The sequence below is a fragment of the Procambarus clarkii genome, chromosome 49 (assembly GCF_040958095.1).
Source record: "Procambarus clarkii isolate CNS0578487 chromosome 49, FALCON_Pclarkii_2.0, whole genome shotgun sequence".
Lineage (NCBI taxonomy): Eukaryota > Metazoa > Arthropoda > Malacostraca > Decapoda > Cambaridae > Procambarus > Procambarus clarkii.
Genome location: NC_091198.1, coordinates 21,408,963 through 21,424,679, shown reverse-complemented (window position 1 = coordinate 21,424,679; position 15,717 = coordinate 21,408,963). Strand labels below are relative to the sequence as shown.

The 15,717-nt window shown below is 53.9% G+C and overlaps 1 protein-coding gene across 1 annotated transcript; it reads right to left on the bottom strand.

Annotated features, from left to right (window-relative positions):
• Nucleotides 1–327: 327 nt before the first annotated feature.
• On the bottom strand, nt 328–3,626 carry LOC138351427 (putative manganese efflux pump MntP). The gene is made up of 2 exons (XM_069303250.1): nt 3,610–3,626; nt 328–1,234 (listed from the first exon to the last, which is right to left on the bottom strand). Exons 1-2 carry the CDS (start codon nt 3,624–3,626, stop codon nt 328–330), a joined length of 924 nt encoding a protein of 307 aa, XP_069159351.1.
• Nucleotides 3,627–15,717: the final 12,091 nt, after the last annotated feature.

Below are 15,717 nucleotides of genomic sequence, written 5' to 3'. Positions count from 1 at the left end.
AAGCTGGGCGTGCACAGTAGCAGCCTGAGACGTCAGTAAGCTGAGAGTGCACAGTAGCAGCCTGAGACGTCAGTAAGCTGAGAGTGCACAGTAGCAGCCTAGAACGTCAGTAAGCTGGGAGTGCACAGTACTAGCCTGGGACTCAGTAAGCTGGGAGTGCACAGTAGCAGCCAGGGACGTCAGTAAGCTGAGAGTGCACAGTAGCAGCCAGGGACGTCAGTAAGCTGAGAGTGCACAGTAGCAGCCTGAGACGTCAGTAAGATGAGAGTGCACAGTAGCAGCCTGACACGTCAGTAAGCTGAGAGTGCACAGTACCAGCCTGAGACGTTAGTAAGCTGGGAGTGCACAGTACCAGCCTCCAAGACCCAGTATGAGGCCTCCAAGACCCAATATGAGGCCTCCAAGACCCAGTATGAGGCCTCCAAGACCCAGTAGGAGGCCTCCTAGACCCAGTATGAGGCCTCCAAGACCCAGTAAGAGGCCTCCAAGACCCAGTATGAGGCCTCCAAGACCCAGTATGAGGCCTCCAAGACCCAGTATGAGGCCTCCAAGACCCAGTATGAGGCCTCCAAGAACCAGTATGAGGCCTCCAAGACCCAGTATGAGGCCTCCAAGACCCAGTATGAGGCCTCCAAGACCCAGTATGAGGCCTCCAAGACCCAGTATGAGGCCTCCAAGACCCAGTATAAGGCCTCCAAGACCCAGTATGAGGCCTCCAAGACTCAGCAGGAGGCCTCCAAGACCCAGTAGGAGGCCTCCAAGACCCAGTAAGAGGCCTCCAAGACCCAGTATGAGGCCTCCAAGACCCAGTATGAGGCCTCCAAGACCCAGTAGGAGGCTTCCAAGACCCAGTAGGAGGCCTCCAAGACCCAGTAGGAGGCCTCCAAGACCCAGTAGGAGGCCTCCAAGACCCAGTAGGAGGCCTCCAAGACCCAGTAGGAGGCCTCCAAGACCCAGTAAGAGGCCTCCAAGACCCAGTAAGAGGCCTCTAAGACCCAGTAGGAGGCCTCCAAGACCCAGTAGGAGGCCTCCAAGACCCAGTAGGAGGCCTCCAAGACCCAGTAGGAGGCCTCCAAGACCCAGTAGGAGGCCTCCAAGACCCAGTATGAGGCCTCCAAGACCCAGTAGGAGGCCTCCAAGACCCAGTAAGAGGCCTCTAAGACCCAGTAAGAGGCGGCCGCCTTCACAAGTCTCTCTAGCGAGTCGCGTCTCGGAATTCAGGTTCGAGACCTCCCTACGGCGCCAAGGAGGAGCTGATCAATAGTCCTCCCACACACCAGGCTGGGAGAGGGCGTGGGAGAGGGCGTGGGAGAGGGGAGGGAGAGGGCGTGGGAGAGCAAGGGAAGCAAGGGATAGTGTTTACACGGATGAGAAGGCTAAGGAAATCTGAATGAAAGGTGAGATGAAGGTGTATGAATTAACTACCACAAGACGACGGAGAGAGAGAGAGAGAGAGACAGAGACAGACAGAGACAGACAGAGACAGACAGAGACAGACAGACAGAGACAGACAGAGACAGACAGAGACAGAGAGACAGACAGAGAGACAGACAGAGAGACAGACAGAGAGACAGACAGAGACAGAGACAGACAGAGACAGACAGACAGACAGAGACAGAAAGAGAGAGGCAGACAGAGACAAGCTTATCCAACACACACTTCCATAACCAGGAAAAGATAACATAATAGATAACCAGAACCGATAACACACACACAAGTAGATGAAGGAGCATGTTATCCAGGTCTCCAGGAGCGATAACCAACAACAGTGGTTGAAGCAGCACGATAACCTACCCGCCAAGATCACTACTGTCAACCACTCAAGTCCCTGATATCTCTCTCACACACACACACACACACACACACACACACACACACACACACACACACACACACACACACACACACACAAGCTGTAATTTCAGAAGAGGGAAATGGCAACACAATTCGATGCTCAGAGCAATTCCCTTTTGGGTCGTGGTTGCAATGACGGAATGCCTCCTTCCCCGCGGTCAAGGCTGATTTACGCCGTCAATGTTGACATTTACGGGGCACTAAACCCTTCCCCCCACCCCTCCCACCCCCCTAAGAATGGTTATTACGTTCCCTCACTAGAACTACCACTAAACCCCCCCCCCCAACTACCCCCCATTCTCTCATTTCCACAGCAATACCAAAACAGACATAACACCACCACAACCCACTAACCACCACCCCATCAACCACAACCCCCTAAATCACCACCCCATCAACCACTACCACCACAACCACCACCCCATCAACCACAACCCTCTAACCACCACCCCATCAACCACTACCCCCCCCTAACCACCACCCCATCAACCACTACCCCCCCCTAACCACCACCACCATCAACCACTACCACCACAACCACCACCCCATCAACCACAACCCCCCCCTAACCACCCCATCAACCACAACCCCCTAAACCACCACCCCATCAACCACAACCCCCTAAACCACCACCCCATCAACCACAACCCCCTAAACCACCACCCCATCAACCACAACCCCCTAAACCACCACCCCATCAACCACAACCCCCTAAACCACCACCCCATCAACCACAACCCCCTAAACCACCACCCCATCAACCACAACCCCCTAAACCACCACCCCATCAACCACTACCCCCTAAACCACCACCCCATCAACCACAACCCCCTAAACCACCACCACCATCAACCACAACCCCCTAAACCACCACCCCATCAACCACAACCCCCTAAACCACCACCCCATCAACCACTACCCCCTAAATCACCACCCCATCAACCACAACCCCCAAAACCACCACCCCATCAACCACAACCCCCTAAACCACCACCCCATCAACCACAACCCCCTAAACCACCACCCCATCAACCACAACCCCCTAAACCACCACCACCATCAACCACAACCCCCTAAACCACCACCACCATCAACCACAACCCCCTAAACCACCACCACCATCAACCACAACCCCCTAAACCACCACCCCATCAACCACAACCCCCTAAACCACCACCACCATCAACCACAACCCCCTAAACCACCACCACCATCAACCACAACCCCCTAAACCACCACCCCATCAACCACAACCCCCTAAACCACCACCACCATCAACCACAACCCCCTAAACCACCACCACCATCAACCACAACCTCCTAAACCACCACCCCATCAACCACATCCCCCTAAACCACCACCCCATCAACCACAACCCCCTAAACCACCACCCCATCAACCACAACCCCCTAAACCACCACCCCATCAACCACATCCCCCTAAACCACCACCCCATCAACCACAACCCCCTAAACCACCACCCCATCAACCACAACCCCCTAAACCACCACCCCATCAACCACAACCCCCTAAACCACCACCCCATCAACCACAACCCCCTAAACCACCACCCCATCAACCACAACCCCCTAAACCACCACCCCATCAACCACAACCCACTAACCACCACCCCATCAACCACAACCCACTAACCACCACCCCATCAACCACAACCCACTAACCACCACCCCATCAACCACAATCCTTCCTTCAAGGCCAAAAATGCCTCGAACTTAACCCAAAGTAGCTACACACCTGCCTTGACGAGTCATGGTTGAGGAGGAAGAATTGCGATCTATCCAAATCGAACCCAGTTCGAATCCCTCAAGTGCTCTACGTTTCCCGTCTCACTCTGTCGATGAATAAGTATAACAATGGGGAAAAAATATTCGTGGCACCATTAACTCGCGGCCCAGTTCTCTCGCTGTCGTTATAGCCCTTCTAAATGCTATATATAGTGATTCCGGTTTATTGGTCACTCCTGTTAATGAGTCAGCCTCATAGTCTGTCCCTTAGAAGCGCTATATGACTATATAGCGCTTCTATTTTATATATAATATTATATATTAATACCGGCTGAGGATTTTATCCTATAAAATCCCCCTTTTTTAGTAATTATATGAGAATTATATAATCAATCGACGTGGTATTAGGATCTCTGAGGTAATTAATACAGTATACATTCATAATGTATTATACATCACTACAGGTTGTATAATATACAACAAAAATATTTAAGTCCGTATTGAGCACAACTTTGGAACTTTCTCTCCCAAAAAGTTTTTCTCCCCCTTTGAGCAGTGTGATTCAGGAGTGAACTTAGTAGCACTTAAGACTTAGCACTTAGATGGCACTTAAGTGCCATTCTGGTACTTAAGTGGATCCACTTAAGTTTTAAGTCTTTTGTACCCACTTAAGTGGATACAAAATGACTTTGTAATGAGAGGAAGTGTGAGGATGGGTACAGAGCGGCTCTAGTGTCCTCACTGTAGCCGAGAGACGAGTGCCTGTAATGGGTCCCGGTATATTGTATTATGAATCATTAGTTGTGTTATAGTAATACACCGTCATACTAGTTTAGTGTATGATAAGTGTATGATTATAACTGTATCTGGTCATGAGATTTCTCCCTGATAATCACCTTACCTTTAACTGTATTAGGCTACTGTATTTTTACACAAATTACAATGTATTTTAAATTACATAATCTATAATTATACATCCAATTATCAATAGTCCGCGTGGCGCAGTGGTAACACACCCGCCTCGGGCTTCGAGAGCGATTTGGCCTGGCTTCGTATGCCGGGGAGGATTGACTAGGCACCAACCCTTAACTGTTGCCTCTGTTCACCCAGCAGTAAAATGGGTACCTGGTTTTTAAACGATTGGGCGGGTCGTATTCAAGGGAACTTATAAGATTAAGGACTTGCCCAAACGCTACGAGTGCTAGTGGCTGTACAAGAATGTATATATATACAGATGTATATATGAATGAAATATCGAATATATATATATATATATATATATATATATATATATATATATATATATATATTGTATATATGGATGAAATATGAGGACAAGAAATCGCGATATATAAGGACGATGGTGCTACCAATTACACCGTCGGGAATCGAACGCCGACCTTGCAAGAAGTGAATCCTTCGCTCGACCAACCACTCCAAGGACAACAACAGCTCACAAATATCTCCGTTTTCTATACATCCGACTTGGCAGGTTAGGCGGGCTACCTGGCTTCGTATATTTCAGGTTAGGTTAGGAGGCTGGATTTGTTACGAAGTATCACAGCAAGAAAACAACCTGGTTTATCATAACATTAATAAAAATGATCAAATCCACCGGAGCCGTGAAAGGGGATCGAACCCATGAGTGTTGAAGAATGACGCCAGGTGATGTTGTTAGTATTACTAATATTAATACGAATGCCAGTAATTACAGTAAGGTGTAGTGAGGAGTTAATACTTAGTAATTACCTTGTTGTTGTTGTTTAAGATTCGCTGCTTGGAACAAAGTTCCAAGCAGCACGGTCTATGGTGAGCCCGTTACTAATTACGGATTTATTGAGCACTTGGAAAGGGATGTATGGGGTAAGGATATGGGATAGGACGGAGGGAAGGAATGGTGCCCAACCTTCTTAGGCTGGACGGTAGAGCGACGCTTCTAGCAGGACGGTGTTCGATCCCCGACCGTAGTCACCGTAGATAAGCGCCCGTATAACCGTGCTACGAGACGGGGGAGCAAGAGCTACACCTCACTCTCATGTCTTCACTTATAGGTAAGTACAGGCAGGCCAGTACAAGACAGAGGTGCATGTATACTTGAGGTATACTCAGGTATACCTCTGGCTCCCGCACCTGTCCACACACTTGGTCTGGTCGGTAGAGCCCAGATCTTGGGTCTTGCTGGGTCGGCGTTCAATCCCCGACGGTCCACGTGGTTGGACACCATCCCTTCCCTCCCTCCTATCCCAGCTCCTCGCCCTCCCATCCCTTCAACATGCTATATAGTTATATTAACGTTATATTAACGTTATATTCGCGTTATGTCCACGTTATATTAACGTTATATCCACGTTATATTCACGTTATATTAACGTTATATCCACGTTATATTCACGTTCTATTAACGTTATATCCACGTTATATTAATGTTATATTCACGTTTCCTCCTCATATCTCCTCCAAGTAATAGATATTATTATACAAAGTCTTGAGGCTTAGCGCTCTCTCGTAATTACTTTCAGTTACTTTTATGTTACTTGTAAATTACTTGGCAGTGTAGGAGGGAGTGTCACCCCCCCCCCCCCCCACCCCCCCCCCCCCCGGCACCACACTGGCACCTGAGCTTTAATACTGCGGCTCTACACGGGGCCAACACGTGCCTCCACACTCCTCGTGTTTGGGTAGGTCACGGTCCTCAGTGTCACGGGCTGTGTCACGGGCTGTGTCACGTGCTGTGTCACGGGCTGTGTCACGGGCTGTGTCACAGTGCTGTGTCACAGGCTGTGTCACGGGCTGTGTCACGGGCTGTGTTACGGGCTGTGTCACGGGCTGTGCCACGGGCTGTGTCACGTGCTGTGTCACGGGCTGTGTCACGGGCTGTGTCACGGGCTGTGTCACGTGCTGTGTCACGTACTGTGTCACGGGCTGTGTCACGTGCTGTGTCACGGGCTGTGTCACGTGCTGTGTCACGGGCTGTGTCACGGGCTGTGTCACGTGCTGTGTCACGGGCTGTGTCACGGGCTGTGTCACGGGCTGTGTCACGGTACTCCATCTTCTTTCATCACCCCCATATTTACTGACTCCACCAATCCGTCAAAAAGTGCTGGGTTTGGGTCTACATCAGAGCGACGTAATACTGACGTTCTTCCAGTAATGGCTTCGTTAAGAGTATATCATAAATATATATAATATAACCCATCAACGAAGCCCAGGAGGTTGATAAGATGCAGTAAGCCTAGTGGCTCATAGTGCAACCCGTCCTCTTAAAAATAACGTCGCTTTTCGCTCGTGTGCGCGCTATGACCAAAAATGAACGTAATTTTAATTGAAATCGGCACACGAAAGTGATTTACTGTCCCGTTTTCTGTTTGAGTCGTCTGGCTTACTCGGAAAGGTTAGGAGAGGAAACTTTCAATTATTTTTCATGACGTTTTGAAACTTATTGAGAATTTCCTGCGTAACTAACCTATCAGAGGACCCTTAACTTACTGTTTTGGAAAAAAAATCCAAAATTCACCTCAACCCCCGGCTACACGCGCACCTACTCTAGTATCCTAACTACTTGTACTCTGTCTTTGACAATGTTGACAGGGGTCAACGAAACGCAACTCTTAGACTGTAAAATGATAAATGATAGATGTAAAATGAAAGAAAAATGATAGACTGTAAAATGAATTCTAGAGAGTTAATCTTTCAACTTCTTTCACTGGTGAAGTAAAACATAAGGAAAATATAGTCCAGAATCTGGCTGGAAGAAGAAGCGGACCCAATACAGCCTCGGAGAAAAGCACACACAAAGAATTAGAGGGTAATTTTGAGGTCCATCTCCAATGCACTTTCCATATTCTTGTGTCCTATCACCCCCTTTCTTTTTGTTTTTTCTTTATTACACATTTCAAAGGTTACAAGTTACACATTAGTGATTATAATGGAAGGTTACAAGTTGTGTAACTCTTGGAGCTCCTCCGCTTCCAGGCAGGACCCGAGGCCACCGCAATTGAAATTGAAATTGAAATTGAAATAAGTTTATTGAGGTAAAATACACACAAAGGGATGAGGTAGCTCAAGCTATTCTCACCCCGTTCAGTACAACGTGTTAATATATACATAGACACACATCACAAACAATAAACATATTACCAAACATTCTGAGAGGTAAACATATACATTTCCTCCTTCACAAGTAGTATGGTATCAGACGTACACACAAATACTTTTATGACCTAGGTATACGAGGCCACCGCAAGGGTTGCCCCTCTGGGTCGCCACACTCAGGCGCTGAGACAGGGAACTGGCTGCTCTTGAGTCTCTGGTGTTGTCAAGGAGCTTGGAACCCAATTCTCAAAGGAATCTCAAGGCGCCCCTTCCCTAGGAGCCTGGCGTCTCACACAATGTGGTAAGAAAGGTGTCCTGACTGCCCAGTCCCCCCTGTACTTGTTTGACTTTGATGACTAAATCATCTTGATTTTGGCTGTAACAGGATGCCTGTTAGGCTTATTGAGGTGTGCGTATGCCATCTACTGACGTCTGTGCAAGATGCCGCCCACAACAGCTTCCTAACTCCCGACATGGTATCATCCCTATTTGTTGGACAATGTTCACTTGAAAGAACAAGTAAAATATATATAAAATAATTTTCGATTTTATTAGAAAAATGGGTCGTTTGTAGCGCATTGTTTCGTTGTTTAGGTGTTGTTGTGGAGAGAAACCCCAGGGTGACGGGTCCATCACCCCCCAGGGTGACGGGCCCCACACACCCCAGGGTGACGGGTCCATCATCCACCAGGGTGACGGACCCAACACCCACCAGGGTGACGGGTCCATCATCCACCAGGGTGACGGGCTCCACACCCACCAGCGTGACGGTCCCCTCACCCACCAGGGTGACGGGCTCCACACCCACCAGGGTGACGGGCTCCACACCCACCAGCGTGACGGTCCCCTCACCCACCAGGGTGACGGGCTCCACACCCACCAGGGTGACGGGCTCCACACCCACCAGCGTGACGGTCCCCTCACCCACCAGGGTGACGGGCTCCACACCCACCAGGGTGACGGGCTCCACACCCACCAGGGTGACGGACCCCCCACCCACCAGGGTGACGGGCTCCACACCCACCAGGGTGACGGGCTCCACACCCACCAGGGTGACGGACCCCCCACCCACCAGGGTGACGGGCTCCACACCCACCAGGGTGACGGGCTCCACACCCACCAGGGTGACGGGCCCCACACCCACCAGGGTGACGGACCCCACACCCACCAGGGTGACGGGCCCCACACCCACCAGGGTGACGGGCCCCACACCCACCAGGGTGACGGGCCCCACACCCACCAGGGTGACGGGCCCCACACCCATCAGGGTGACGGGCCCCACACCCATCAGGGTGACGGGCCCCACACCCACCAGGGTGACGGGCCCCACACCCACCAGGGTGACGGGCCCCACACCCACCAGGGTGACGGGCCTCACACCCACCAGGGTGACGGGCTCCACACCCACCAGGGTGACGGACCCCACACCCACCAGGGTGACGGGCCCCACACCCACCAGGGTGACGGACCCCCCACCCACCAGGGTGACGGGCGCCACACCCACCAGGGTGACGGACCCCACACCCACCAGGGTGACGGGCTCCACACCCACCAGGGTGACGGGCCCCACACCCACCAGGGTGACGGACCCCACACCCACCAGGGTGACCGGCCCCACACCCACCAGGGTGACGGACCCCACACCCACCAGGGTGACGGGCCCCACACACACCCGGATGACGGGCCCCACACACCCCAGGGTGACGGGCTCTACACCTACCAGGGTGACGGTCCCCACACCCACCAGGGTGACGGGTCCATCACCCACCAGGGTGACGGGCCCCCCACACCCCAGGGTGACGGGCCCCACACCCACCAGGGTGACGGTCCCCTCACCCACCAGGGTGACGGGTCCCACACCCACCAGGGTGACGGGCCCCACACCCACCAGGGTGACGGTCCCCTCACCCACCAGGGTGACGGGCCCCACACCCACCAGGGTGACGGGCCCCACACCCACCAGGGTGACGGGCCCCACACCCACCAGGGTGACGGTCCCCTCACCCACCAGGGTGACGGGCCCCACACCCACCAGGGTGACGGGCCCCACACCCACCAGGGTGACGGGCCCCACACCCATCAGGGTGACGGGCCCCACACCCACCAGGGTGACGGGCCCCACACCCACCAGGGTGACGGGCCCCACACCCACCAGGGTGACGGGCCCCACACCCACCAGGGTGACGGGCCCCCCTAGGAACGCCAGGACCCCATCAAGGAGGATAAATCCTTCCTTGAGAACCAGGAATCTCCTGCCTAGGACCTTGACCTCCATTCCCAGCTGCTAGGAGGCTTCCTCAGCCGTCACCCTGACGACACGGAGGCCGTCTCCTAGGACTGGGAGGCCCTCTTCCGGGGCTGGGACTCCCACTTCCACTCCTGGGAATTCCTTCCATTGGCTAGGTCCCGTCCCACGGCCGAACCCGTCCTCCAGGACAGTTGCTTCTGTGCAGCGGCCCTGTCCGGCTGGCTCTGGTAGACCAAGAAGTGACGGTAGACCCAGACGTGACGGTAGACTAGGTTTATATAGCTGGTTTACCGTGGAAATCAAGTCCTGTTGGTCGTGAGTCGACTGGCCCGCCCGCTTCGCTATAAGCGCTGGGTCGGACGGTAGAGCGACGGTCTCACTTCTTGCAGGTCGGCGTTCAATCCCCGACCGTCCAAGTGGTTGGGTACCATTCCTTCCCCCCGTCCCATCCCAAATCCTTATCCTGACCCCTTGCCAGTGCTATATAGTTGTAATGGCTTGGCGCTTTCCCCCTGATAGTTCCTTCCTTCCTACCTTCGCTATAAGCGCGACTCTCGCCTATATTCTATAATATAGAATTATAGTATTATACAGCAACGTGAGACGTGAAGTGATTTATTCAGGGGCCCAACGGATTTATACGATTAACAATTAACTAATTTTGTTAATTTACGGTTAAAAAAATGACATTTTGGACAGTTTTAGAGCGTTCTTGAGGCGCCATCTTAGTTATCTTGAGGTTATCTTGAGATGATTTCGGGGCTTTAGTGTCCCCGCGGCCCGATCCTTGACCAGGCCTCCACCCCCAGGAAGCAGCCCGTGACAGCTGACTAACTCCCAGGTACCTATTTACTGCTAGGTAACAGGGACATTCAGGGTGGAAGAAACTTTGCCCATTTGTTTCTGCCTCGTGCGGGAATCGAACCCGTGCCACAGAATTACGAGTCCTGCGCGCTATCCACCAGGCTACGAGGCCCCTGTTAGTTAGTTAGTTGATCAATCTACAAATATAGATACGATAGAGCCCAGTAGGCTCAGGAACCTGATTGACAGTTGAGAGGCGGGACCAAAGAGCCAGAGCTCAACCCCCCGCAAGCACATCTAGGGAACTGCTACAAGTAATTTATGTCAACAAAATTCGCATAATCTATAATACACGCTGTATTATTCCCCTTCATTCATTAGTTTCTCAGATTTATTTTTTTTTCCTTTCGATGCTGATTTTGAAAACTCTTGAGCATTACTCAGGTACTGTCCAGGTCTGACCTTCAATGTCTTCAGTGACGTCACGGTTTGATAACTGATTTTTACGCTATCTATAATTATTATTTTCGAACAGTTCATCATATTCCGAACACTATATAATGATTTATTAGTCAACAAGGGATACATTATACTATAGGCCTCACCTGGTGCTGCCTCACCTGGTGCTGCCTCACCTGGTGCTGCCTCACCCGGTGCTGCCTCGCCTGGTGCTGCCTCACCTGGTGCTGCCTCACCTGGTGCTGCCTCACCCGGTGCTGCCTCACCTGGTGCTGCCTCACCCGGTGCTGCCTCGCCTGGTGCTGCCTCACCTGGTGCTGCCTCACCTGGTGCTGCCTCACCTGGTGCTGCCTCACCTGGTGCTGCCTCGCCTGGTGCTGCCTCACCTGGTGCTGCCTTGCCTGGTGCTGCCTCACCCGGTGCTGCCTCACCTGGTGCTGCCTCACCCTGGTGCTGCCTCACCTGGTGCTGCCTCGCCTGGTGCTGCCTCACCCGGTGCTGCCTCACCCGGTGCTGCCTCGCCTGGTGCTGCCTCGCCTGGTGCTGCCTCACCCGGTGCTGCCTCACCTGGTGCTGCCTCACCCGGTGCTGCCTCACCCGGTGCTGCCTCGCCTGGTGCTGCCTCACCTGGTGCTGCCTCACCTGGTGCTGCCTCACCCGGTGCTGCCTCACCCTGGTGCTGCCTCACCTGGTGCTGCCTCACCTGGTGCTGCCTCACCCTGGTGCTGCCTCACCCCGGTGCTGCCTCACCCGGTGCTGCCTCACCCTGGTGCTGCCTCGCCTGGTGCTGCCTCACCCTGGTGCTGCCTCACCCTGGTGCTGCCTCGCCTGGTGCTGCCTCGCCTGGTGCTGCCTCGCCTGGTGCTGCCTCGCCTGGTGCTGCCTCGCCTGGTGCTGCCTCACCTGGTGCTGCCTCGCCTGGTGCTGCCTCACCCTGGTGCTGCCTCACCTGGTGCTGCCTCACCCGGTGCTGCCTCACCCGGTGCTGCCTCACCCGGTGCTGCCTCACCCGGTGCTGCCTCGCCTGGTGCTGCCTCACCCTGGTGCTGCCTCACCTGGTGCTGCCTCACCTGGTGCTGCCTCACCTGGTGCTGCCTCACCCGGTGCTGCCTCACCCGGTGCTGCCTCACCCGGTGCTGCCTCACCTGGTGCTGCCTCACCTGGTGCTGCGCCTCACCTGGTGCTGCCTCACCCTGGTGCTGCCTCACCCGGTGCTGCCTCACCTGGTGCTGCCTCGCCTGGTGCTGCCTCGCCTGGTGCTGCCTCGCCTGGTGCTGCCTCACCCTGGTGCTGCCTCGCCTGGTGCTGCCTCACCCTGGTGCTGCCTCACCCTGGTGCTGCCTCACCCTAGTGCTGCCTCACTTGGTGCTGCCTCACCTGGTGCTGCCTCACCTGGTGCTGCCTCACCCGGTGCTGCCTCACCCGGTGCTGCCTCACCCGGTGCTGCCTCACCCGGTGCTGCCTCACCCGGTGCTGCCTCACCCGGTGCTGCCTCACCCGGTGCTGCCTCACCTGGTGCTGCCTCACCTGGTGCTGCCTCGCCTGGTGCTGCCTCACCTCCTGCAGACACTGTCTCGTCAAGATAGTTCTCTTCAGGTCCTTCTGTACCAATAGCTGAGGTGGCTGCGTGATCTCGCCTTCGTGCCAACGAGAGAGAGGAATGAATACACGGCAGGCCAGGTAGACAATTACTCTCACCTTGATTGTTTAATGAGTTGTTAGGACCTTGTTAGGTGTTTATGAGTAGTTGAGTGCGCGGAGAAGACTTCTCTCGTCTCTCCCCCCTTCGCGAAGAAGCGAAATTAGCCGCGGTTTGCTTGTAATTGCAGAAGAGGCTGTTGTAACTGCTACAGAGTGCATGCTCTTCTGACTCTTATGGTCATGGAAACATTTACTCTCAGAACTTTAAACATTCACTTCATGAATGTTTAAAGTGTGAGGACAATGCTAAGCCCCGTGGAGCAGGCAGGGTACACACACACACAGTATAAATAGCCACCACGTGCTTGCTGTGTTGTCAGAGCCACTGCATCGCGATAACTCCTGCAGTCACAGTTTGCAAGAACAGCTTCGTAACGCGCTGACACGACCTTAAAATAGTTGGTAAATACGTAACTACCTTCCAGGAGCCTCTGACCACCACGGGAGATGCCCAAGTGTCTTGACCTCCGGTAAATAAGGGTTATATTGATGTCAGCTCGCGGTGAGCGGCAACTGAACGGACCCAAACCCAAGAAGCGACAAGTCCAGATTACGTCATTCAAGCACCGACACACATTTTCATTTTTGTCCATTTCTTGTATGGGAGAATTGGACTATTTTTTTTTTTATCACCATTCAGTGTTAGGGAAATTGGGCCGCGAATGACAGCACGTTTGAGTGTTTCTGGCGTGCTTTAGCGTGCGTGCGTGCGCTCGCAATTACTGGGGGTGCAGGTGGTGGGGTGCTCTCTCTCCCAGCTGGGTACATTTATGAATGAATGTGTAAGGTGGTAGTAGTGGACCTGGCCGCGCATGCGCACACTCCTCCCTCCCTCCCTCCCTGGCTAGGGGGGGGTACCGGAAGCACGCACGCGCGCGCACACACACACACACACACACACACACACACACACACACACACACACACACACACACACACACACACACACACACACACACACATTGCTCATTCTTTACTTCTCATTCACCTCATTTGTGAGGTCTGCTTAGTCATTACATATCATTCTATATTGTGGTGTTTGGTGGTGACGTGTGTGTTTGGTGGTGACGTCTGTGTTTGGTGGTGACGTCTGTGTTTGGTGATGACGTGTGTGTTTGGTGGTGACGTGTGTGTTTGGTGGTGACGTGTGTGTTTGGTGGTGACGTCTGTGTTTGGTGGTGACGTGTGTGTTTGGTGATGACGTCTGTGTTTGGTGATGACGTCTGTGTTTGGTGGTGACGTGTGTGTTTGGTGATGACGTCTGTGTTTGGTGATGACGTCTGTGTTTGGTGGTGACGTGTGTGTTTGGTGATGACGTCTGTGTTTGGTGGTGACGTGTGTGTTTGGTGGTGACGTGTGTGTTTGGTGGTGACGTGTGTGTTTGGTGATGACGTCTGTGTTTGGTGGTGACGTGTGTGTTTGGTGGTGACGTGTGTGTTTGGTGATGACGTCTGTGTTTGGTGGTGACGTGTGTGTTTGGTGGTGACGTGTGTGTTTGGTGGTGACGTCTGTGTTTGGTGGTGACGTGTGTGTTTGGTGGTGACGTCTGTGTTTGGTGGTGACGTCTGTGTTTGGTGGTGACGTGTGTGTTTGGTGGTGACGTCTGTGTTTGGTGGTGACGTCTGTGTTTGGTGGTGACGTGTGTGTTTGGTGGTGACGTCTGTGTTTGGTGGTGACGTCTGAGCTGGAGTGACGTGTGTGTTTGGTGGTGACGTCTGTGTTTGGTGGTGACGTCTGTGTTTGGTGGTGACGTCTGTGTTTGGTGGTGACGTCTGAGCTGGAGTGACGTCAAGCAGCAGTACGTCGTGGTCACTCAACACGTCGCACTAACGAGGCTCAGGAATTAATACCAACAACTTGATGCTATTACTGACACGACCCCTTTAACTGGGTCCTGGCGGGCACCTGGGTGGCTGCTGACCCCTGCTGACTCTCTCCTGCTGCTGACCCCTGCTGGTGCTCTCCTGCTGGCTCTCTGCTGCTGCTGCTGACCCCCGCTGGCTCTCTCCTGCTGCTGACCCCTGCTGACTCCTGCTGCTGACCCCTGCTGGCTCTCTCCTGCTGGCTCTCTCCTGCTGCTGCTGACCCCTGCTGGCTCTCTCCTGCTGCTGACCCCTGCTGGCTCTCTCCTGCTGCTGACCCCTGCTGGCTCTTTCCTGCTGCTGACCCCTGCTGGCTCTCTCCTGCTGGCTCTCTCCTGCTGCTGACCCCTGCTGACTCTCTCCTGCTGCTGCTGACCCCTGCTGGCTCTCTGCTGCTGCTGCTGACCCCTGCTGGCTCTCTGCTGCTGCTGACCCCTGCTGACTCTCTCCTGCTGCTGACCCCTGCTGGCTCTCTCCTGCTGACCCCTGCTGGCTCTCTCCTGCTGACCCCTGCTGGCTCTCTCCTGCTGACCCCTGCTGGCTCTCTCCTGCTGCTGACCCCTGCTGGCTCTCTCCTGCTGCTGACCCCTGCTGGCTCTCTCCTGCTGCTGACCCCTGCTGGCTCTCTCCTGCTGCTGACCCCTGCTGGCTCTCTCCTGCTGCTGACCCCTGCTGGCTCTCTCCTGCTGCTGACCCCTGCTGGCTCTCTCCTGCTGCTGGCTCTCTCCTGCTGCTGACCCCTGCTGGCTCTCTCCTGCTGCTGACCCCTGCTGACTCTCTCCTGCTGCTGACCCCTGATGACTCTCTCCTGCTGCTGACCCATGCTGGCTCTCTCCTGCTGCTGGCCCCTGCTGGCTCTCTCCTGCTGCTGCTGCTGACCCCTGCTGTCTCTCTCCTGCTGCTGACCCATGCTGACTCTCATGCTGCTGACCCCTGCTGACTCTCTCCTGCT